The 24,520-nt window shown below is 40.2% G+C and overlaps 1 protein-coding gene across 1 annotated transcript in view; it reads right to left on the bottom strand.

Moving 5' to 3' along the window:
- Positions 1 to 24,169, bottom strand: part of GRTP1 (growth hormone regulated TBC protein 1) — a 34,614-nt gene extending 10,445 nt beyond the window's left edge. The window contains exons 1-5 of the mRNA XM_054271770.1: positions 24,094 to 24,169; positions 22,462 to 22,613; positions 16,413 to 16,571; positions 8,968 to 9,092; positions 7,133 to 7,229 (exon numbers count right to left, since the gene is read on the bottom strand). Of these exons, the coding sequence (XP_054127745.1) occupies positions 7,133 to 7,229; positions 8,968 to 9,092; positions 16,413 to 16,571; positions 22,462 to 22,613; positions 24,094 to 24,131 (571 nt within the window). The 5' untranslated portion in view covers positions 24,132 to 24,169. The remainder of the gene's footprint in view (positions 1 to 7,132; positions 7,230 to 8,967; positions 9,093 to 16,412; positions 16,572 to 22,461; positions 22,614 to 24,093) is intronic.
- Positions 24,170 to 24,520: the final 351 nt, after the last annotated feature.

Genomic DNA, 24,520 nt, shown 5'->3' with positions numbered 1-24,520 from the left:
ATCTCTGATTATGACATTAGCAAAACTGAGGTTAGAAAACTCCACCCAGCTCTGATATTTACAATTCAGGCAGTTGAAGAACTGGAAAAGACATTAAAGAAAAGGTCATATTTAGAAAAACTGAGTTCTGTAAAGAACCTCTTTATTTGTAGCATTTATGGAAGAAAAATGAAAAGTAAAGTCACCAAAGTCATAGAGAAAGCACACTAGGCATTGTGGGCCTTTCAATATAATAGGAGAAAGACTTCAAAAAAAGCAATACCTGCAAATTAGGACAACTTAAATTCCAATTTAAAAATATAGCAAGTGTTTTTAATGAGACTGATTTACAGTTTGAATACATTACTAGCAGTGGTGGCAGGGTTGCTCTTTCAAACCAAGTCTGGGACCTCTCAGATATCCTGACCTGGCCTTAAACACTTCCAGGGACGGGCACCCACAACTTCTCTGGGCAGCCTGTTCCACTGCCTTACTATCCTCTGAGTAAAAAATTTCCTCCTGACATCTAATCTAAGCATCTCCTATTTTAATTTAAAACCATTCCCCCTTGTCCTATCATGATCTGCTCCTTTAAGAAGTTGTTCTCCACCTTTTTTTGAAGTTCTCTTTAAGTATTGAAAGGCCACAATGGGAAGAATTAGTATTTTCTAATCTGGCTTTTTGTATGTAAAGTTAGATTTCCAGTTACATTTCCAGTTTTATGAGTTCTGGTATTTAATACACAGATAACTTCAAACATATTAATACATTTTATGGGGATTTACAAGTTAAAATATAAAACTATACTGGGATCCGCTTTGAGCATGTATAACCCATCATACATTTGTCAGCTGATATGTTATGCTTCTTAATGTCAACGTGACATATTCAGGAAGGTTCATTTATTAAAATTGTAACTGAACATACAGAGCCCCGGCTGACCATCAGAAAGTAACAAAACCCAAAAAAACAAAACCCAAAAAAAGCTGCTGCGGCTGTGCTGCGTTAACTCTGCAGGTGGAACAAAACAGTCCCTTCAGCATGGAGATGGCTCTGTCAAAATGCTCAAAAGTGCTTTCACAACTCAAGCCATTAGATAAAAATAAAATAAATATTAAAAAAGAAAATAGAACTTCCCTCCAACATAGCTACTCTAATAAAATATAAAGCACAAACTAAGCCTTGTGCTGCATACTAAGGCTTGGCCACTAATAGGTTCTTCCACATCACAAAAAACCCAGGACCTCTTCTCCCAAACCCACACTTCTGTGTTTATGCCACTCTACCTAACTTCCTCCTTTGCATGCAGCCAGGGAATTCTACCTTTGATCAATCCTAGCTGAACTAAGATTTCATCTGACAAGTTATTCTGCTGATGGCTTTTGAAAGGGAGGACACTTTGATTTACTGGGTAGAAAAACAAGCAAATAGCACATCTGCACAGACAGCCAAAGGCTGCAGTCCCACATAGAGTAGTGCATGGATGGCCTATTGAAGATACTTCAAGTTTAACATAATCAAATTATATCAATGAAGGCTTGCTTGTCAGAATGAAGGAGACATTCTTGACTTTGCCTTGGTGGAACAGGTCCTGCTTCCAGTGTAAATACAGCAGTGTAAAGACACATGCCAAGGAACACAATATTCTTCAGTGTTTTTAAACACTAGGGGTGCTTTTGCTGCATGCTTCCTCACAAAAGTAAGGCTGACAGCGTAGATATTGTCATGTACAGCAAACTTCTGTTTCACACAAAAGTGTAAGAGTTCTACCCTGCCACCTAAAACACACCTAAATAATGAGATTGTTCTTTTATTGATGAGGTTTGAGACTTGGTGGGAGATATGATACACAAACTAAATAAATTATTTCAAATGTTATTACCTGTGTAATTTTAAAGAAAAAAAACCTCATCAGTTGCTTATTTCCTGCTTGCTAAAGTCTCACAAATCCCCTAGCAGTTCAGATTCGTAAGTAATAAGGATTTCAGGCTTATCATGGTTTCTAAATACAGGCACATGACTCCTTTATTCCACCTTCAACTTAACAGGACATGCTTAATTCCTAGGTATATTCAACTGACCTCTAATGCTCCAGCATTAATGCTTTCATCGTGGCTGGGGGTTAACAGCAGAACATGATGGAGTCCCATATTTCAAAACTCTTAATTGTTCAGCTGACCAGCAAAATGCTCCTGTTTCTGAGTGCTAGATGTGATGTTGGAGGCCAGAGGGGCACACCACTATGCTTCAAATGCAATCACAGAGGAATGACACAATGAGTGAGAATCCTGCCAACTCACACACCTGTAGCTGAGAGCTGCCAGAGGAAGATAAAGAAGCAGCCCAGAACTGATCAATCTGCTGAAATTTTCTGGGTTGATGGTACTATAAAAATAAAGCTCAGTTGTTAACAACAACTTGGCAAACATGGTGTCATGCATGTCACACATAGCCTTAAAAGGAGCTTTCCACACCAAAAGCACATGCTTGAGGTGCTCAAATCTTCTCTCTGAAAGGAAATGCTTTTCATCACAACACTCCCCATCTTAGGCTGCAAATTCAGCTCAGTTTAGGTCTAGCAGTGTTTTCTACCTGCACAGCTAAATAAAAACACTTCCTGTGAAGAGGTCCACTCCCTTTGGAGATGCAGATCTGAAAAGATGCAGCTGCCAAGCCAGTTCTGCATTCAGAGGTTCCCTGGCAATGCCCAATTAGGGTATTTAAATAAATTCAGCCACAAGAACAACATAAATACAGGCTCAACTGCAATTAAAAGCAAACAGTCTAAACAGAAATACTTTACAGCTTAGTACAGCCTTCTGCATTTCCCAAATGGTCCTTCCCTTGAAATCTGGAAGTCTGTATGATGAGACTCAAAAGATTATTATAACATGAATCACTCAAAAGAGAAGGATATTCAAGAGTTTGACATGTAGCTATGATGCCATTCAGCTCAAATATTCTTGTCTCTTACCCTGCCTAATCTCTTGTGCAACCTGGGAGTCTCTGGCTGATACAACTGCGAGCCAGAGAGCTGAACAAAGATGGGAGATACCTGCTCTCTCAGCATGCAGCCACCTGCCTTAGCCAGCAGGCACTACACTGCACACCAGTGGCACCTTGCTTTGCACCTTGTGCACTTGCAGCTAATGCCAGCTACTTCAGTGCAGTCTACTGCTCTGGTGACCATTTAATCATTCAAAACTCTGCTCTTTTTATGTTTTATAAACAACCAGGCAGTACACATGGGTAAAAAAATTTTAGTAGAGGCTGCTAAAAAGTAATGAGACTGAAGGAAGATTGTTATTGCTGCTAATAATTATTGAGACTGATTCTTGAAGAATGCTACACCTCATTTAAGATTTTTATTAAGAACATTAGAGAAAAAGAAAAAGCGGGTATTTATTGACAACACTAAACCAAGAGAAACTGACCCATTGTGTATTGACCCATGTCAATACACAAAGCACAACAAAGTGACGGTGGAAAGACTGGAGTAAGAGACATAATGACATTGAAAACAACAAGAATGTGCAAATAAACTTCAGCAAAAAGGTGTTATGAATTCCTAAATGCTGTGGAAAAAACTTCTGTTGACAATAAGAGAGAAGGAACAGCACATGCATTATGATGGAGATCACAAATCAAAACCAGAGTGCCACTAGAGAGAAAAGGCAAGGGAAATCCTACAGCTTTTCTCTCTTAAGGAAAACACTTTCCACTGTGAAAAGAGCCACTGCACAAGGCACTAGCTGATTCTCCACCAGAAAATAAAAGTGTGCCATTGTGATCAGGTTTACAAAAATAGAAACTGGAACAAGCACACAGAAAAATTTCTAGGCTAAAACAGGAACAGAGGAAAGTTTCATGCAAAAGAAGAGTTTGACTAAAGGGTCATAGCCATACAAAAAACTTCCAAAACCAATTGACTGCATGCTACAAATGCATGAAAAGTAAGCACAAAAGAGAGGGGGACTTTTCTCACCCTCAAAAGTTGGCATTGACACTAAAATAAAAGGATATCAAGTTGGCCATGAATGGGGTAGTGCAGAACTCATGAGACCTCTGTTAACCACAGGAGAAATACTCTACAGCTACTTTTCAGTAAGAGTAACTCCAGTATAATAGTCCAGTAGATTTGTTAGAGTATACACTGATATACACAATTGCTTCCAGAAAACCACTGAAGGTGGAAGGGAGGATTATTCTTGTATATGTAAGCACAACTGTCATGCTAAAATGAGACCAAGTTGCTGAGTTTTTCTTCTCATAAGCTCACCATTTGACCACAAATATGTAAAATATGACAAGTATACTCCTTTACTTACATACTGAAGTACCACAGTTAAAAGGTCCTACCTACCCAATGCTTTCTAAATCAATCTCCCCACTCTTTCCTTAACAGCACAAAAAAATCCTCAGAACTTCTCAACAAGGATCAGAGATGAACAGAACAGAAACATCAGAGCTATGCTGTGTACAAACTTCAGGCATATCCACTCTGAGCTGGAATTGAATCTATACTGCTTCTTGTGGGCAATGCTGTGTGCTCCAGCCATCTGCCTGAATGAGCCTGGGAATAAAAACAACTTGGTAACACCAAAACTTCAGTTAAACAAATAATTCTCTTCCCCCTTGCAGTGTTTAAATGATAATCCCTCCAAATCCCTGGCTGAGCTGCTGACAGACAACAGGCAGAAATGCATGGGCTTGCCCTCAGCAGAAGCAGGAACTTTCTGGCCTCACCCAGCTGTATCCAGCAGTGCTGGATAAATGAAAGTTCAGCCAAATGAAAGGCATGCACACAACTCCTCTTACCAATCAACCAAAGCCTAATTTACTGGCTCTCTCTCCCAGCTGTGTTATTTTCATTTGGATGTGACAGAACAATTCAGCCAGAAAACCTTTACTGATGGAGTCCCATTTTCTGTCACTTGCCCAGAATGTTCCCATCTGTCACACTGTACATTTACCAATCAATGCCATTGATCTGTGGCTGGCTTAGTTCATCTGCTGACCAAGAAAACCACTGTCAGCACCACGGTTCTGGAGTGGCTCTTTACTGTAATTAAATGTGTGTGGGCAGGGGAGGAAGCACCCACAAGGACACGGCAGAGGGCACAGAATGGATTTCTAAATTGTCCTAAAGCACCACTGATTTAACTGGAACTGACAGGACACACTCAAAAATGAGGACATGACCTGGAGGTATATTTGGTGCAATGACATGAGGAAAACATGTATAGTATAGTCCAAACAAATCAGGAAAATCAAATCAGCAACCAAACTAATGGGGAAATGTTGGCTAATTCAACTGACAAGATCCAACAAAACTGATTCCTAGTCTTCCCTCTGAAAACCTGGAAAACATTCAAGATCTACAAGATCTTGAGAGGTGCTTCTCTGCTTCCCTAACAACTAATTAAAGGGCTTAAAACTGCAATGTGCAATACCTTGCACTGTTAACAGGCAGTAATCATTTACCTGAGTGAGTTGCTTTATGAATATGGTCTGTCTGAATCTTTCTCTCACATATGCACACACAGTATTTCATTGAAATTATGCCAATTATTTTATCTGTCATGCTTTGACTTTTATGAATAAACAAATCAAACTATATTGGAGAGTGGTGGGAATAGAAGGGATAAAAATATATTTTTAATTCTGGGGCAGGGAAAAAGAGCATCAGCAACAAATTTTCTGTCAATAAATCCTTGTATTATTCAATAAAAATATTCATACTATATAGAAGATTCATATTGCCTAGTTGGACACAGGCTAAAGTCAGTAACAACAATCTTGTTACAGAAAAGTAAAAATACACCTATAACTGCAGTAAATATACACCTACTTTACACACAGTAATTGCATTTCATGTTATGAGTTTCTTCTCATCACCAATGCTACCTGCCTAAGATAAAGTCAACAGCTAGGAGGGAAAAATAAGAACAACTTTTACCACAAGTATCAGTAAAGTGTAGAAGGATATATAAAAATGAAGGTTTTCTGATAAAGTGAATTAGGTTCCCTGCCAGAAACAACAAACAAAATTCTGACTCCCCCTCCTTTGCCTCAAAAAAAGTGTGTAAGACTACTGAAAGGATTAACAGCAAGAGTTTCCACACATCACTTCACAATAAACCTGCCTTTTACCGAGTGCCTTGTCCCTGACACAGGGATGTCAAAGCAGACAAATACCCATGCAGGGCAGGGGCAGGTCCCAGGGCAGACAGCAGCCCTGTCTCCTACCTGTTTGCACAGCTTAGAGCTCTCAAGGCTGAACAAAAGCAACAGGCAGTTGATTTCTTTAGACTATTTTTACAGCTTGAAAGTAAACTTCAAGGCTGCATAATATTAAATATTTGCAGACTGACTGAACAACTCATAGCATTCCCTGCCTGTCTCTACTCTTTCAGTCTGGAAACAAAGTCCAACCGCTGTTTCCACACAAGGAAAATCCAAGTTCCTACAGGGCGCATTCAATGTAAAATAACTTCTTACAGTGATTCAAAAGCATGAGAGAATCTTTCAGCTGTTCTTCTTTATTTCTCAAGGTCTTTACTTTCTATTTAATAGGGAACTAAATTTTTTTTTGTTGTTTAATCTTAAACATGAGCAGACAGAAGAAAAAGTGAAAGTTTCAATCAACCTTGACCAGTACCTAGTAGACAGTGCCATACTGAATTCCACCTCCACCTTTTAATTGAGATAAAAATCTGTGCAAAAGCAAAACTAGGCCAATAAGGAATCAGTCCTCCATTTTCTACTGGTCTTCCAATGAGACCTTCCATCTACATTAAAGGTGTATCTGTAGTCAGACTGTGCAATGCTCATAGGAATTCACGATAAAACCATTCTCCCTCTATAATTAAATCCCAAGAAAAAACATTCCCAAATGCATTTCACAGGAGTAAAAATACAGCTGTAAAACCTGATCTGTTTCTGGTTTTAAAGTACCTCACATGTGCAGTGAGGTTCAGCTTATACATGGGGCAAAATTGATCGTGTAAACACCTCCTGCAAACCCAGAGACCAGGCAAGGGAACTCAGAGCTCCTGAACAGACCAGATGCAGTTACTGTCTACAGCTGGAGAAGAATGCAAAGATAAAAGCCAAGCTCCAATATATGAATAAAACTATACTTTTAACATACCAGGCAATATTCTTCCAATAAGAGCATCTAGTAACCAAAAAGACTCCTCTTCATTCTTTGTAATAAGAATCAGGTATCCAGCAATGAAGTTCATGCCCTGAAATAGAAAGGTTTTGAGATGCATGCACTTATCTTAAGAGTTTCTAGCTTACTACTTTTGATTAAGGGCTAAATTACTACAGTTCTACAAAGTCTGCATATTCAATCAATTCTGGTAATGAAGGCCACTGGTTGAGTAACCTGCTGAACCTGCACACAAGAATTATTAACAAAGATCAAGGAGAGGAAAATTAAAAGAAAAGGCTTAGCAGTCTACACTTTCAATTTTGCCTTTTTTTTTTTTTTTTTATTCTAAAGCCCAATGCAACTGAAAGTGGCTGTTGCTTTGATCAGAACCCAAACACAGCTGTATTAGATGAGCACTACAAACACAATAAACCTGCAGGTAGATAGTGAGGCTGCAGGAGGAGAATGTCTGACCCAAACACATAAAGCAAAATGTTGCAGTTCCAGCAGCTTTTAGAAGCTTTTGCTGCTTAACTCACACAAAGGCTGTGTACAAACCATTTTCTTCCATAATACCTCCAGTCCTCCACAGATACATATAATAGCACTGATCCTGCAAGGAGACCAGATGTGCAAAGAACCCACACAAGGGTCTTTCAAGTGTTCTTCTTTCATTAGCCCATTAAACAGTACAGGTACCAAAATATTTTATTAACAATTGGACATGTAGAAGCTACTATGGTTTAGAAGTTGTGTGTTGTTGTTGTGTTTAGCCACCTCTATATAGAAACCTGACACTTGCAAAATGGAGTATTCATAATTCTACCCCTTCTGTTATTATCAACATATTATAGTTATATTTTGATAAATAGGTATTACTTAAAATAATATAAATCATTCCTCTTTTTACGAATGGAAGTAAATTTCTGTACTAAAACTAGTTGGGGTACACAAGAAAAAAAATTTATTTTCAGAGACTTCATTGCACATTTAAGTCCCTCTAAGTCTTCTCCTCTCAAGATTTAAAAAATACTGTTCATATTCTTTCAACTTTGGAGTAGTTGTATTTACTACATAACTTTCTCAGCTAAAATGAGCTATATGTTAGCACACACATTCTTGCTCAGGAACCGGAGGAGACAGGAGAGAACTTAATAAGTGAACTGAAAGCACATGTTGCTGATAACAGTGCCTGGTTCTGTAAGATCCTTAAAGAAAGACACATTTTTTCTTGACTGTCAGACTATCATGAATCAACTTATGTTCTTTGTGTCCCACAGGAAACTCTACAGTACTTGACAGTGACAACAGAAGCGTTCCTGAGCTGCCATCAAAGCAATCTCAGGTTGAATTTCAAAGAAGCTTTCTTCCTACTTGTATTATCTATACTGGGAGATGGCACTAAATAATGCTATCAGCCCCCAAGCACACGATACCACATTAATGCTGGTCTTTCTGTACTTTGAAAAATGTGACAGTGAAAACACAAGAAACTGAGATCTCATGATGCCTTGTAGATACCAAGGACTGTGTGGGGAAAGCTGGCAGGACGAGGGAAAGGCAAGCTCACTCCCTCTTGCTCTCCAAAGCAACTACTTATGTTGCAGCTAACAAATGGAACCGAATTATCAAGCTGGCTACAAGAAATTCAGAAGGATATCTGAATTTGCCTGAAGCTATTCATACCCTGCCCCCCCACCAAAACCTCTCAGGGCCAGTTTATTAACAGAAATAGTTTGTGAGTATGCTTCCAAAACATACATTCAAATGGACAAGAGCAGTCAGCACTGGTGAAATGCAGCAGTGTTTACAGAACAGTGATTACCCACCTGACAATATCCTACTGCTTTATTGTGATGCCCATATGCTACCAACACGTTGTAGAGTGCATGTTGCAAACATGGATCGGCGGTTTTGCGGAATTTTACATTATCTGGAAATGTTCTGTTCATGTCTAAACAAAAGGGAAAAAGACCAAAATTAAGAGCTGTTCCTTGTCAGTTTCCAAAAAAAACTTTTATAGGTCTTCTGAAGTACAACTGAAGCTTCACTACAGTTCATTGAACTGGTGTTTTGGTGGATTAATGTTAAGAAACAGCTTTACCTCCATTTTGGCTAAAAGGGCACTTGCATTCAAGGATAATCTATTCCTAGAAAGAATAATCCTATTAGTGTACAGAAACCAATTTCAAGCAGACCTAAAGAAATTATCCTGCAGACTGAACTCCTTCTAGGTCTGCAAAGGCTTAAATGAAAGCAAACCAGGTATTTAGACTGACAGATACAAGACATGCCAAACTTCAAGTCAAGTGGCATGACATGAGTTTGCCTCTAGGAAAGCACATTCTCCTAACAAATCAGATGAACTTTCAATTGACTTACTCAGTGAACTTCTACTAAACAGCAGCAGCCAAAAAACCCCAGACCTGTTCCCACAACTGCCAACTTCCACTTAAAAATCCCTTTTTAAAATTTAACTTTCTCCATGATGTGAGCATGAGAAGAGTTGTATCTTCACAGGTGCAAGATCATCAAGAATGGGAGTGGTTTCTGATAACCAAGCAGCAGAGCACATTCCCACATGCTTCAAGCCCAGCTTAAGCAAGTAAGGAGTATGTAATTATTACTGACATTTCCAACCATTAACTTCTTTCAGACCAAATATTAATAGTAGGATTCATCTCTCCTTATAAAGGTCTAAAAACTAGACACGCAAATTTGATCTAGTCACCCCAAAACAGCCCTTAGTTGTTGGAAAAAAACAGAGAGAGGTAATTTTTGGCCTGCTTCACTCCATAAAGAGAAAACCCAAGGTCACTGGCACAGAGCTGTGCATTTGATCTTTAAATAGAATTTTTCTCTCCAACTTAACCGTCTAAAAGTAACTGTGCAGATTTTCAAAACCCAAGAGTTATTAATAAAATATGAGTAGTTGTTTGGGTTATATTTAACAACAACAAATTGGGTTAAAGTTAAAAACAAACTTCAGTAACAGCACTTCTGTACAGATCTTCATGTCCTAAGAATTATCACTTTTTATCAGCCTTTTCCGGCATAAAGGAAGAAGTCTGTTACAGCTTTGACACAAAGTCCAGCTATAAGCAACCAAAGGAAAGGAAGAAAGCTCCCCAAAATCGTGATTAGTGTAGTGGAAGTCACATGCATGACGAAGTTATCACACTAATTGCTATCTCTTCCTTTTAAAGGGAACAAATCATTTGCAGGAAAATATTTCACTTCACCTTTCATGTGTATGAGAAGAAAAACACGAAGAAAAAGACAATTTTTGAGAGGACCTGAACAACAGATTGTTGCAGGATAAATAAATTTCTTTTGTTTCTTCTAGGTAGGAAGATTATGTGGCATAGTATTTGCATAATCAGAATTTATTCTTTATTAAAGCAGATGTGGAATGTTAAAGAAAAGATTAATGCTGAATTTTAGCCATGGCTCTTCTCCCCAGGTATGCAGAGAAAGGGTGAGGGGAGAGTAAGGAAAGTGCATCACATACAAAGCAGGGACTACTCAAACTGAACTCATCTGTAATTTCACAGCCTGCAATTGAGACAATCAGCTGAACTTGTTTTCTGATTGCAGAGCATGTTTTTTCCCACAAGGACTGGGAGAAGCCTTCCCTAGTTTTATGAAGGATTTAAAACTATATTTTAGTAAAAATATTTTAGTTTAGGGTAAGGGGATGGAGAGAAAAAGCAAGATACAAGAGCTAAAAAGCTTTACCCTTAATAGAAGATATGGAGCATGGTCTTACAGGACTCCTTGTGCCAGATTATTCCTTTGAGCACAAGAGCAGAGGGTCCCATTCCCTCTCCATCCTGCCCTTCCTGCTCCATTTGCATGATCTCCCTCCTCCTCCTCCTCCAGTTCTGAGGCTCCTCTGACTCAAGATGAGGAACTCAGCCCCCCACAGGCACACACAGGCCAATGTTTTACCATGGTGCAAGATGAGGGCCAGAGATGACTTGAGGCAAATGGAAGGAGCAGGCAAGGGCGGTTCTTTTGGCTTCACCACTTACATCCACTTTAATCCATCTGTTCCAGGGGAGACATACAAACACCTCCTTCTCATGCTCTGCACAGCCTACCCTCTGACCTACTGTGCATTAATTTACTTTGCTCTTAATAGACACTACTGTCCAAAGGAACACAGCCTCAAACTAGTACTGTTTTGGGGAAAAAAAATCTGAGTTCTTTTCAAACAGCAAAATGAACATTAGAATCTTACACTGCTAGATAAATCCCAAAATTATGACCATCTTTTCATGTGCAGATCTGCTGCTTATAAGTAAACTAGGTATGGGAGCACAGAACCAGGAAGGAGGTAACAATGAAGAGATTAGCTACTCTATTGTTGTAAATTCAGATTAAATCCCAATAGCAATTTTTTTACAATCTTTCCGCTCTCTGAGCTGGCCATTTTATGCTGCTATAAAACAAAAACAACCACCATCTTTCCTGCTGATTTATCTTTGTGCAGCAACCATGAGAAGACCACTGAATTCTTTCTTCCCTCTCATGAGTCTGCAGTATTTCAACCTCATTCAGTAAGACAAACAGGCAGAATACATTAGCCTCAGTTTATAAAACAGATGTCTATTTTGGTACCAAGAACCACAGTCATTGATGCTATTTCTGGAGCAGAGAGATTTGAAAGCACAGTCCAGAAAAACAATGCTTTTAGAAACAGTCTCGTGCTTTTCCTACTTAGGGTACTTCAGAAGTCATGCATCTACAAGACAACCTTCACACCACTATCTCATCCTTCCTTTTTGTCCACATCCCAGCCAGGACAGAGTTAATTTCTGCCGTGGCTGGGAGGGGGTGTGGCTAGAGGGCCTGGAGGTTGTTCTATGCCACCTGACCAATGCCAGGGGCCTGGCAAAGGGACTGTCTTCCAGGGAGAAGGGGTTCCATCCAGTTGAGAAAGTTGCAGAGGGAGCCACCTGGTATTGTCTATTATCCTTTGTTTTCTTTCTGTGTGAATTGTTTTATATACCTTTTGTTATTGATATTGTTGCTGTTACTGTTCATTTTCTTATCTCATTGCTGTTTCCAGTAAATTGTTCTCATCCCAACCCATGATCTTTGCATTTTGTCCCTCCAACTGGAGGTGGGGAGAGGAACTGGCACATGCTTTTAGTGGGAGTGCTAAACTGAAGAATACATTTCCTAAACCATGGCACCTTTACTTTCATATCCTTGGTACTTCCCACTCCAAGACACAGGTGGTCAGTAAATTACACAAGTATTTTTATAACTAACATATCCTACTCCACTTAAGTTCATTTTTTACCACTGCTACATCTGTGATGCACATCTGCTCTGAAAAGCTTCCAGACAGGTGATCTTTTCCTTTTTTTACATAGTAGAGAGCAGAGCAAAAATTCACTTCAACTGTCAACTACAAGCACTCAAAAACTCCACTGCAAATAATGGGGTTAGGCCATAAATTGCAACTTGTAAAAACAGTATACTTAAAGAGTGTTTTAGATTTGTTATAACTGGGTGTTTAGCAGTCATCCTCAAGCTTTTTCCTGCCATACCTGGAACTATAAATTGTTTTGGAGGCTTGGGGGGTTTGTTTGTTTTAAGTTAAGGCCAAGTTTTTCATTAACTAAAGTCAGAAAAGCTGACCCTCACAACCCCCACTACCAAGCAACAGTTCAAGAGCTTTTAGCAATCAAGAAAGCCAACAGGGTTAGGATTTCCTACAAAAGAACAATATTGCCACTGTATAAATCTGAGAAGCACATGCATAAATTCCAGCCCCCTTCATTTCCAAATGATGATACCAGAATTAGAGAAATTACAGAAAGAATGGCAACAAGGAAGACCTTAGATATAAAATGGCTACCTTATATAGCATAAACCCAGGTGGATAAAAGCTATTTAGTTTAGAGGGAGATGCTTAACAGCATTGAGACTGCACAAATGTGCAAAATTATGTGCAATTTTTAAAAATTTTTTCCCATCTAGCATTATTAGGTACAAACATGCAGCATGTCTTGACAACTCTCAAAACAGCAGATAACTGGACATAGGAAAAACATTCTGAGGAAGTGTCACTACGCACTTTACTCCTCCAGTTCTTCCTTCAGCTGTTCTAGTAGACCAAAGACCACATGAGGCAGCTGTTTGGATACAGCCTGTCAGGGCTCCTCTAACAGAGAGCCACAAGAGCTGACAGCGCTCTTCCCCTTCCTCTTGCATGGCTAAATGCTTTAAACTCACCTGAAAATTCCCAACTTCCACTCACAATTTCAGAGATGCTTCCGAGAAAGCTTCTTAGTGCTTAGATAGTAAAATATTCCCTGTCTCCAGTGAAATGGCAATGACCATTGTTTGAATTACTGTCAGCACAGCTCAAGCTCTGGGACTGACTGTTAAGTATAACATTGTAGGCTTCACAGCACCTGCAGTTCCTCCTCATTAAATGAAAGAGTGGAAACACAGATTAGCTGCATGTACCTGCTTGAGCACTTGCAGACACAGACACACTTCTGTCCAATAGCATGTTTTTCAGTGGAGAGAAAGGATGAGATACATGAGCTAAAATTCAGAACAGCCCAGCCTAAACGAAGCGTACCCCAAGGAAGCTACAACTTACAATCCAGTCTTACAACATCATTTGTCCTACTAAGTTTTCATAGAATAGGGCATGTAAAACAAAGTGTTGCTGGAATGCATGCCCTTCTAAATGTGTACATAAACTAAGACATGAAAATTTAGACACCTGCATTCTTTTAGCTCTTTCTTAATGGTTAGAGTAAGAAGCTTGCTCCCTTCTACATTTTTCTTAATAAAAATGTTCAAAGAGCAATTACCATATAAAACAAAGTAGCAACAAAGCTCATCAGATCAGAATCAGGAAGTTAAAGGGCAAAAATGGTGAAGGAACAGATTACAGATTTAATTAGCTGAAAGACTTCCGTTGCTATAAATAAAAATCTGCTTAGTAAAAGATTAGACCATTTCTTCACACAGTCTACCTGCCCTTTTCAACTTGATTATACCACATTAAAGAGTTTCCCATATGAAAACTAGTTTCAAACATACATGAAAATTGTTTGCAGCTTCTGGGTATGTGAAAGAAAGAGGACACATTGGCTCTTATACATTTTAAATTGAATTTGAAATAAAGTCTTTGGTTGGCTTTGTCCTTCTGCCCCTCCCCCAGGAAAAAAGAAAAAGTGTGATTGCTGTTCTCTTGTTTATAAACCCCAGCACTGTGCTGGGCTGTAATTTCACAGCTATGGGAATAAATACAACACTGTTGCCTGAAAATTCTGGAAACTGCAAATATGAAAGCAAACAGCAATACAATTCCACATCTTACCTTGCTTTATTATTAAAAGCAACTACAGTAATGGGAGAACAGCACTTGAAGAAACAAAATCAAAGTCAGGCAACAATTCACACAAAGAGTCCTCAGCCAAAGCCCACTATAAAATGTGCACAGTCAACAGGAGTATAAGTTCATTAAACACACTAACCAAAAAGTTTACATTCACCTTAAGTACTTTGTTCCTTTCATCCCTCCTATGTCCACATTGGTTCTTCCTTTCTGAAGGAGGAGTGTCTGAGGTCTTTATTATATTTTTTCCCCTCCAATAAAACCTTCCAGGCCATTTTTATTTATCTTTTCCTTCACTTGCTCCACATTAATTTTCTCTTCTGCAGTTTTCCAATCAATGCAGTAGCTCTTCTGAAACTTTATTTCCTCTACAGTTCACAAACAGATCTTTATCCTCTCCCAGTATTTTTTCTCCTCTACAAAAATATTTTTATTTCATTTTAACCTGTGGGGAAAGCCACCTACAGACCCTTCCTGTCTTTGTCTAGTACTGGAGAAAAGTTGTTTTCAACTCTCTCTTGCAACACTTTTACCTGAACTGAATAGTTTGATGCTTCTCCAGACCCTTACCAAGGTGGGCTTTAGAAAGTCATCTTACTAGCTCCCTCTTTATTCATAGGAAGAGCTCTACTGTTTCTAGTTCTGAGCAGGATATAAGCCTGCAGATTTCTGGCTAGTCTCCATATTCATAGGAACATGAAATTTATGCTCCAAAATACCTAACTAAGGCGTGTAGTCCCAAAAGCCCAAAGTGCTGCTGTTGCGGGGAAAGGCAGAGAAGAAACTCTGCATAAACCAGAAGGTTTTGGATGCTTATCCAACTTGAAAAAAAATCCACAAGACCCAAACTTTAAGTACCTGGGTTTTTGCAAGAGAAAGAAGACAACCTGCCTTTCTAACCAAACAACCTCAGCATTGTTCTGGAGCAGAGCCCAACCTCTTGACTTTTTAATTGGACGATTCAGCCAATATCAGCTGGGCCACAAAGGCTCTGCTGTAGCAGGTTTCAGGACAAGTATCACTTACATCAAACTCCTACTTGTTTGTCCTCACCTACTGCCTTTTTCCTCCCAGTGGGCCAGCCTAAGGTCTGGGTGCCCTTATACCCTGCCATCAGTACTGGCCATTGATCTATGTTCACAGAAAGCACACATGAAAACAGATTAGTAGAGGAGGGGTGTTTCACCTTCTACATTTCTCCCAGGGATTTACATTTAGTGTTTAATATGTCATGCATCAAGTGGATTCCCCCACCTCTCAGTTCATCAAATTCCTTTTCAAACCAGTTCATACTTCTAACCTCCACAGCACAGTAACAAGCGCCACAACTCTTCTAAACCTGCAGCACAACAAATTTCATTCAGTGTCCTTGGTTCTTATTTTACAAAAACCAAATAACAATTGCTCCTTATTCACCCTCTTTGCACCATTTATAATTCATATAAATCTATCAGCAGCTTTTTCTTAGCTGTCTTCTTACTCAACCAGAAATCCTAGCATACTTCACCTGCCTCATATGGGCCTCTGTGCCACACCTTCAACCATCCCTGCTCCAGTGTCCTACGGGACAGAATTAAGGAGAAACAGACTCAAAGGCAGATGTCATGGCTCAAAGTTACAACTCTTCAATCACTTAGATGACACTGCAATGTTTTCTAGTTTATTTCTTCTCAAATAATTTCTAATCTTTCTTAAAAACATTCCTTAATGCTTTTAACCACATGGTGAATCTGGAAAGATCTGTTCTGTTAAAGAGCTTATGGCTAATCTAATTTAAGTGTTAATTCAGCACTTAAACCACTACTACAGAAACATTAAGTTTTCCATTACATAACTTGATCTCCAACACTTAAGGCCATAGGATGGATAAATACAGACAAACAGCATTATCAAGAGAATAACCTGTTTTGATTGCTTCAAGCAGCTTGGCATTCTTCTCTCCTTCAAGCAGTCTGTGGTAATACCCAGGGTTTTGTTCCATGTTGGTTTGGGCCCCACTCACAATCATCCAGACCAATGCACGGTGTTCATTGGGGATGCCTTTCCTGATATATCTCTTCACTGCAAGACAAGAAGTTTGGTTTTGTTTGTTCATTTTTAAAGAAATAAAAAAATATCCAACTGTATAACTGTTTTTTAAATGAACAACCTGAATTTAAGAAGTCAGAGGAAAACTCTTGACTGGATATTATTATATTTTCTCTCCTATGCTACCATTTTAGGATAAGCATTTACTTCTCAGCTGCATAGTATATTTTAGATTCACTCCTAAGTTCTTGTCACTCAGACCCCCCTCTCAGATCTTCAGGCTCAGGTTTTCCTCCCTCCTCTCTTTCCTTGCGTGAATTCTGAATATTTTCCTCTTCTTCTGCTTTTCTGCATGGAGATACAATCAGCAAAGCTTCCCCCGTGATCTTTGTCCTTTTTCATTCAGACAAGCACTGACTTGACTTTTCCTACATCACCAGTGGCCTCTGAAACCATGGCTCTGCCCATTTAGCTCTAGCATCAATGGCCATGTTACCATAACCCTAGGGCTTCAGCTCAGCACCTGACCACTGAATACAGCAGAAACTGAGGATTATGAAATATGTGCCTCCAGTCTAAATGAGCCCTGGAAAAACTGGAGTGATGTGAGTGAGCAGCAGCTGACTTTTTCCTAGAATAACTGTGGAAGTCTTTTCAAATCTAAAGTAGCTCTTATCTCCTCCATCATTTTCATCATAAGGGTGTGCTTCAGGGGTTTTTTTTAAAGCAGATGATTCAGTGTAAATAACTATGATGTAAAATTACAGGAAGAAGCATCAGGCTAATGGCAACGAGAGCAGCCTCCTCCTGGGAATGGCATGAAAAATATTAATAAGGAGTCAATGCTGCTTATGGGTACATAATCCTAAATCAGCTTTACCTTTTCTGACTCAAAATGACAGCTGAATGTTTGAGATTCTTCTCCTTTTTCCGCAGAGAAGAAATGAATAACAAATGAAACAGACATTTTGTGCTAAATGAATCATGTTGTATCAATAAAAGCACCAACTTCTCCTCTCTAAATTTTATGGGATTCAAATCCAAGTGGGAATTTTTATTCCACCCACACATTACCACACACAACATCACTACCTAGCCAGGTTTTATTGAATCACACAGTTCTGTAATAAATGCTGCCTAAATTAAAGGCCTTAAAAACAACAGAGTGAAGCAAGGTTGTACAACTCAGCCAGACACCTTCCAAATACATTGCAGCTAATTACAGCTGCCTATCCTTTAGGACCCAAAGCTGCTTCCCCTGTGTCACCAACATAAAGATGCACATATAATGAGCATTTCACCCACCTAAAATCTGGTGTTTTCTCTCAAAGAAGCATATTGGTAATAAATGCCTGGTCTGCAGGGTACAGTTTTTGTTTAGCTTTTCAATGAGGATTTATATTACGTGTTACACACTCTACAGTTCTAGCTGTAGAGTTACCTTAACTACAACCTTCTTTTAGACTGGAAATAATTCATTTGTTTCCATGGTGGTTTAATAATCCCCACTTCATCTCTTTTACAAGATTTTGGACTGTAATGCTCAAGGAATCCTATAAATCAACATAGCAAATACAGGAATGACTATCAAGAACTAGTTCCATTTAGGTTAACAAGGGACATTCAGATGAGCCTAGAAACAAACTTACTGCCTTAAATACTGGGTTATAGCATTTTAGCACATAATCCCAGTGGCATTTTTTTCTGGAAAAACTGTAAATTCTGGAAGCATAGCCAACATTGATATCCAACAATACACATGGACAAGCCCTTGACAGTGGCACAAGGGGAAAGCAGCCTGCAGCACAGCACAGCCTCATTATTTCTCAGTGTCATCATTCTCGTGGCTGTAGACAGCCAGGGGTTTGTACCACCCCAAGTGACTACTGACCCAGCTCCCTCACTCCCTGAGGAGTGCAAAGCCCTTTACAGTGGGCTTTTTTCCCCTTACACCATTACAATACTTGCTAGGATCTGCAAAGTGGCATTCAGAAGCAGCAAAATAGTTCTGAAAAGGAGGACAGCTGCAGTTTAATAGATATCATTGATATGTGTAGATAGACATAGATATATCATATTCTATAAAGAGAGTTGTGTTTATACCAACATATATAAGCTCTCTTCCACGTTATCCTAGGGAACTAAGAAGCCCACAAGAGCAGTTCACACTGCAGAATACTCTCCCACTGTAACATCTGAGAACTTTCCCAGATGAAGCCAGATTGTACATGGGTCTCCACCCATACATGCAATACCAGTTATTAACCAAGGGCTTGATCTCTAAAGCAGCACTGTTGAATACCCCCAAGCCCTGCACCCAGAATCACTCCCAGGATATAGTAGGTGGTCTAAATTCTGGACCATACACAGGTAAGAAATATCTTTGGGCAAAATTTTGGCCTCTGTTCATTAACAGAATATGAAACAGCAATTTTTAGTGGGGGGAAACTCTCCCCCCTCTTCATAATTCAATTGCCTCTGACACTTAGTGCCAGTTTCACAAGTTTAGAGTCACACTTTATGAATGTGGTTTCCTTTTTACAAGAAAAAACAGCTACCTGATAGGGCAGCAGTCTCAAAGTGCAAAGTACCTAAAGTAACTTCCAAGAGAAAAATATGCAGAAAATAACATTTCTCTAATACTGTACAATACTTAGAGTAACAAGATGTAAAAATAAGTAATTTCAACCTGTCTGTCCTTGTTTGATGGTAGGATGTGAGAATTTTGGAGACTTCTGCTTCAAGGCAAATGTTGCATTGTCTTTTGCCCCTATTAATATTGTTTCACTCCACAGCATAGACTCAAGTTTATGTAGCAAAAAACCCCTAAACATTTAAAACTAAAACTTATCTCATCTTAAAAATATTTTTTGAGAAGCATCTGCACATCTACTTTTTCAGGTACTAACAATTATATTTGAATGTGGAGGAAATACACTTGTGCTTAGAAGAATTCTGTGGAAAAGCTGGAAACAGCATACAAGGAACTGAAAGCTTTATTTCATGAATACATAACAGAAAAAACCAAAGCACGTAAGTGATGTAATAAAGTTCCAGTCAAACTGACTTTCTTCCACCAAGCCCTGGAACAGAAACAGTGGTTGTAACATGAGCACTTAATACATTTATTTTTCCCTTTCACTGTATTTTATCAAAGATCAGAAAATATCTTCTGCTACTGGTCACTTTTGACTAGGACACCCAACAGACAAATTGCTTTGTGTAGCATGATTTTGGTCAGAATTAGGATAGTTTGAGCAATTATGTAAACAGAGCAGAAAGCTGTATTTTGGTCCCATAAAGATAGAATTGAATAAAACGAGGAAAAAAAATTGGAGCATCTCAGTAGTGGCAGAGGGAGAGCGAGACAGAAAGAAGGGAAGTGACAAACAATGATTAGAAACTCTCATGTGCAGTGGAAACAAGGTGAAGATTGGGGGATGAACACAACAAAATACCAGAAAAATAATAAAAAGGAAGAGACTGGAGAATGAGTGAAAGGAAGTGCCACCCAAATTCCCATGACCCACCCTACCAGCAGGCTGCAACACAGAACAACAGAATGCACTGCTTAATTACCACTGTTAAAAGGTAGTCTAATCCTTTTTTTTATAGTGGAACAGAATTATACACATACAAACCACCCTGAATATGAGGCAAGCCCAGCAGCATGTGAACAGGCCACATTTCCAGACTGGAAAATTAACACAAATCATCACTTCTTCCTGTTGGCCTGGGCAGAAATTATGAGCTTCTCTGTGTGCAGACAAATGGGTGTGGAGCTACTGAGATACCACACATGCACTGCCTCTCTCACATCTACTCACAGCAGGACACACAGCATCAGTTTGGTTCACAGCTACTGTGTTTGGAGAGGGAAGTGGCAAATCAAATATCCTTCTCAGTTCTAGCTTATGGCAGAGCCAGCAGTTCTGAGCAAAGCTTCATAGCAATGATGTCTGGTCCTGGAGGAGGGAAACTCAGTGAATAACCAGCAGAGCATCTGCTATTTGCCTGCAAGGAAATCACTGCATAATCATCTTGCAGGATAAAGCACACACCTGCTTACACAATTCCATGTGCGTGTCACAGAATTCAATCTTAGTACTGAAGTGAGGAGGACAGTATTTAAAAATCAGTCATTGCACAGGTTAAGCTTTCCCTCTCCTCCTCTGAGGTACCAGATGAGGCTAATGCAGGGAGCTTTTTGTAGCAACTCTGAATCTACACTCAGACATTTTCTCAGTATTACTTTTTCCTGCCACTCTCCCTGGAATTACATGTACACGTGAGAATCCATAGCCTAGAAATCCAGGTATCTTTAGCACAATTCAGCAGCATCAAAGGTGATGTACCAGCCCACAGGACTGGTGCCAGTCCAGAGCCACTGCCTGTGTCCCCTCAGTGCTTTTACAGAATCCCAGTTTCCACAATGAGCAACCTGTTGGAGACAATCAAAGCCACATTAAAGGCTGCTGCATTATGTGCCCAGTGGGGAAACATGACCATTGGTTCTGAAGCCTGGTGGACAAGTTGAGAGATTTGGTCAAAGTTTTGGCTCCAAAATAAGACCAAAGGCATTCCCAGTTAGTATCACCATAACATACTGTTTCTAAAATGCTAGAACTGGGAACACTAAGAGAAATTAAATGAACTCACAGAAATTGCTAAAAGCTGCCACTGTTATCACTCACACATTAAGAGAAGGGTATGAATCAAAACTGAGAGTATTCTTCCCCAACTAGAAGACAAAGTTCTGCAAAATTTCAAAATCCTCACTAATTTAAAATGGCATGCTCTCTCTACATTCAAACTTGACACCCCAAACAAAAACATCTTTACATTTCTAAGAAAAAAACAATGTAGTAGAAGTAGATACTTTCTGGTTAGCAGCATATGATCTAGCAGTTATAGCTCAAACCCACATTTTCTGGAATTTCTCACCCATAAAACAGACATCTGTACACAAAATACACTATTATACTTAAAATGTCTCACTAGTTATCATCCCATTTCTGGTGCCAAGGAAAAAAAAAACAAACCCAAACCATCAGAACCACCAGCCAAAGGCTGCACCTGCAGCACAGCTCTAAATTTTACTCAATTTTTCCTTAATATTCTTCAGAGAACTCTGCCCAACTCCAAAAGACACCCAAAGAGAAAGCAACCTGATAAGCACCATATACAGCAAAAGGAAAATTTAGATGCTTATATGAAAACATAACCCAGAAAGAGAGTGGGAGGAAACTCCATCCTTTAGTTTCACAGGATTCCCTAACACCTTCTGACTCTCTGCATTTATTTCTACCTGTATCTCTTGCAAGATAAAACATTAGTAGAGGTTTTCACACTCTTTGAGGCAGACATTAACATTTCCATCAGCATTTCATCCAGTGTTGCATTAGCCCTTGCATTAAGTTTGCTTTCTTCACTACTAAAGGCATCTATCATCAGTTCTTAGTACACAGCTTTTCAGCTGCATGGTATATGTCATTTTACAAAAGGAGGATAAGGAGATCTAGAAAACCTCAGCAGCCTAAAGAACTGTTAAAGAGGCAGCAACTGAGAGCCCCAACATCCTGATCCCTGGGGTTCAAGACAGCATCTTCTACAGGATCTTCATAATCCCATGTCTTTTTAAAGAGAGCACAGAGTACAATACAGCCAACAGCTGCAAAATGGCATCTTGGAGTGCCAGTGCCCACAATAGCTGAGTTACAGATGTAACAAGATATTCCTGTGCTGAAGAGGGATTACTCTTTTGGAAGGTTTAAATGAAATCCCTCTAACTTGCTTATGAATTATAACTGTCTATACTACTGGTTTTAATTTGAAGACAGAAATAGTATTCAACACTTAAAAATAAAAACCTGTTGAATCCTAACATAATGTACTTTTACTTATAAAGAGACATGAAGCTCACCTTTTAAACTCTTCTGTATACTGTTATTCCCTTTTAGGAGCTTGGACCATTTTATTGCTCTTCTAGTGAGTACCACTAGGTATCTGGAAAAGAATGCTTCATAGGATGCATAATCAAAGTCTTCTGGCCTCTCAAACCCATATGGATCAACCCTACAAAATAAAAAGAATTCCTATAAAAATGTTTCTACATACCTACAGCTGAAGAAAAAAAAAAAAAGCAAGTATGCTTTAAATAACTTCCAGCTGCTATTTCTAAAAGCAGCTCAAGTCTCCCTCCTCCCAGCAAAAGCCTACTTTACACAAACTGTTACACTCCATTTAGCATATCAAAGCTGTTTAAATAAATTAACTTAAACATGCACCGTTCAGTCAGTTTCACAGATTCACTGTTTTTTTAAGTAAGGAGTTTTTGGAGCAAAGGACCCATTGTGTGTGAAACTGACACAAAATTATGGCCACATAAAAGTCTGGGAGGTATTTTTCTCCACAACACAGGCGAACAGTTGAAAAGTATGAAGTATAGCACAACAGCTCCAATATGGCCTGAATTCTCTTTCCAGACAGCTCTGTGCAGAAAAATGACAACAGAAAGTACACATGTAACAAGTTACAAAGGTTATTTTTAATAAGGTAACTTCTGAAATTGTCTCCATGAAAATATACAACATGGAAAAAGACAAATCCTTGTGTCAAGCTGTCTTCTTCATATGAGTACCAAAATGCTTATTCTTTTATCTTTACAATTGTTCAAAGTTACAGCACATTATTTCAGGCAACACAATAATGACACAGTATCAGAACTGCGCAGGTGATTCTGTTCTAATATATCAACTCACCTTGCTAAATTATATTTATGGCAACTTCCCAGGGTGCTCCATACCTGCAAATTATCACCTGAGTACAGGACATGAATGGGCTTTACAGAAGTTAAACAGGCAGAGGGATCTGTCCAGTCAGACAAGGTTTCAGGACAGACTTCAGGATTTAACTTCCCGAAACACTGCCTGTTTCATTCATGGCGAAGGAATCTGGCCATGGAGCAGCACTGGCACAGCCTTGGGAAAACTGGCCCACGGGAGCGTCACAGGTAGTAAAGCATGAATCAGATGAGGAACAATTAAATATTCAGAACCACAAATCGTTATTACATTGTTGGCTGTTTAGAAGAGCACCTTAGTACTCATTGTCAAATCTGACACGTAACCCACAGGTGTAAAAAGCACCGAGACCCCCGACACAGGTTTCTCTGAAGACACGGAACATGAAACCACACACATACACAAAACCCCCTCACACGTCCATCAACACACATCTCTTATTTACGACTGCGACTGCCCAGGCAGCAAGTACAGATTAATTTCATGCTCCACTCCATTCCGAAGGTAGAAGGGGAAAACAAAGAGGGAGGACGCAGGGTTTTAGGGAAGCCGCCTTCCCCGGCTGCCCTCGGGCAGGGAAGGTTGCGGCGGCCGCTCGGTGCCCTCAGCCAGCAGCCGCGCCCGGGCCGTTCCGTGGGGGCTTCCCGCGGCCGCAGCCCCCGGCAGGGCCGGCTCCGAGCGCCCGGGGAGGCGCAGCTCGCCCTCCGTGCGCGGCCGGCGCGGTCCGAGCTCAGCTCTGCCCGTAGCCCTACCTGTACGCCCAGTCCCGCCCGTCCTCTCGCCTCGCCATCGGCCGCCCCGCTGGCGCCCGGCCGGGCGGGCGCTCCCCAGGCCGAGCAGCGCCGCGGCCGCGGCCCCGCGCCGAGCTCCGGCTCCTCAGTTCAACTCCCTGCCGCCCTGCGAGGGGCGGGGGCGGCCGCCGGGCCCGCCCCGTGCCCGTGCCCGGGCCGGCAGCGGGCAGGGAGAGCCGGGCAGGGCAGGGGAGGGGAGGGGAAGGCAGAGGAAGGCAGAGGAGGGCAGGGCAGGGCAGGGCAAGGCAGGGCAGGGCAGCTCCGCGCCCTCGGGGCCGAGCCGCCTTCCTTGCCCGGCCAGCTCGACTGGGAGACTCGGGTCTGAGGGTGATCCCGGCTTATATTTGTGCACTTCACAGTTTGCTCATATCTTGGGGGAAAAAAAATA

This window comes from Melozone crissalis, unplaced genomic scaffold (genome assembly GCF_028551555.1).
Source record: "Melozone crissalis strain CALT ecotype California unplaced genomic scaffold, PUWL_Pcris_2 ptg000013l_1, whole genome shotgun sequence".
Taxonomy (NCBI): domain Eukaryota; kingdom Metazoa; phylum Chordata; class Aves; order Passeriformes; family Passerellidae; genus Melozone; species Melozone crissalis.
The sequence above is the reverse complement of the archived record's forward strand: the minus strand, read 5'-3'. Positions and strand labels throughout refer to the sequence as shown.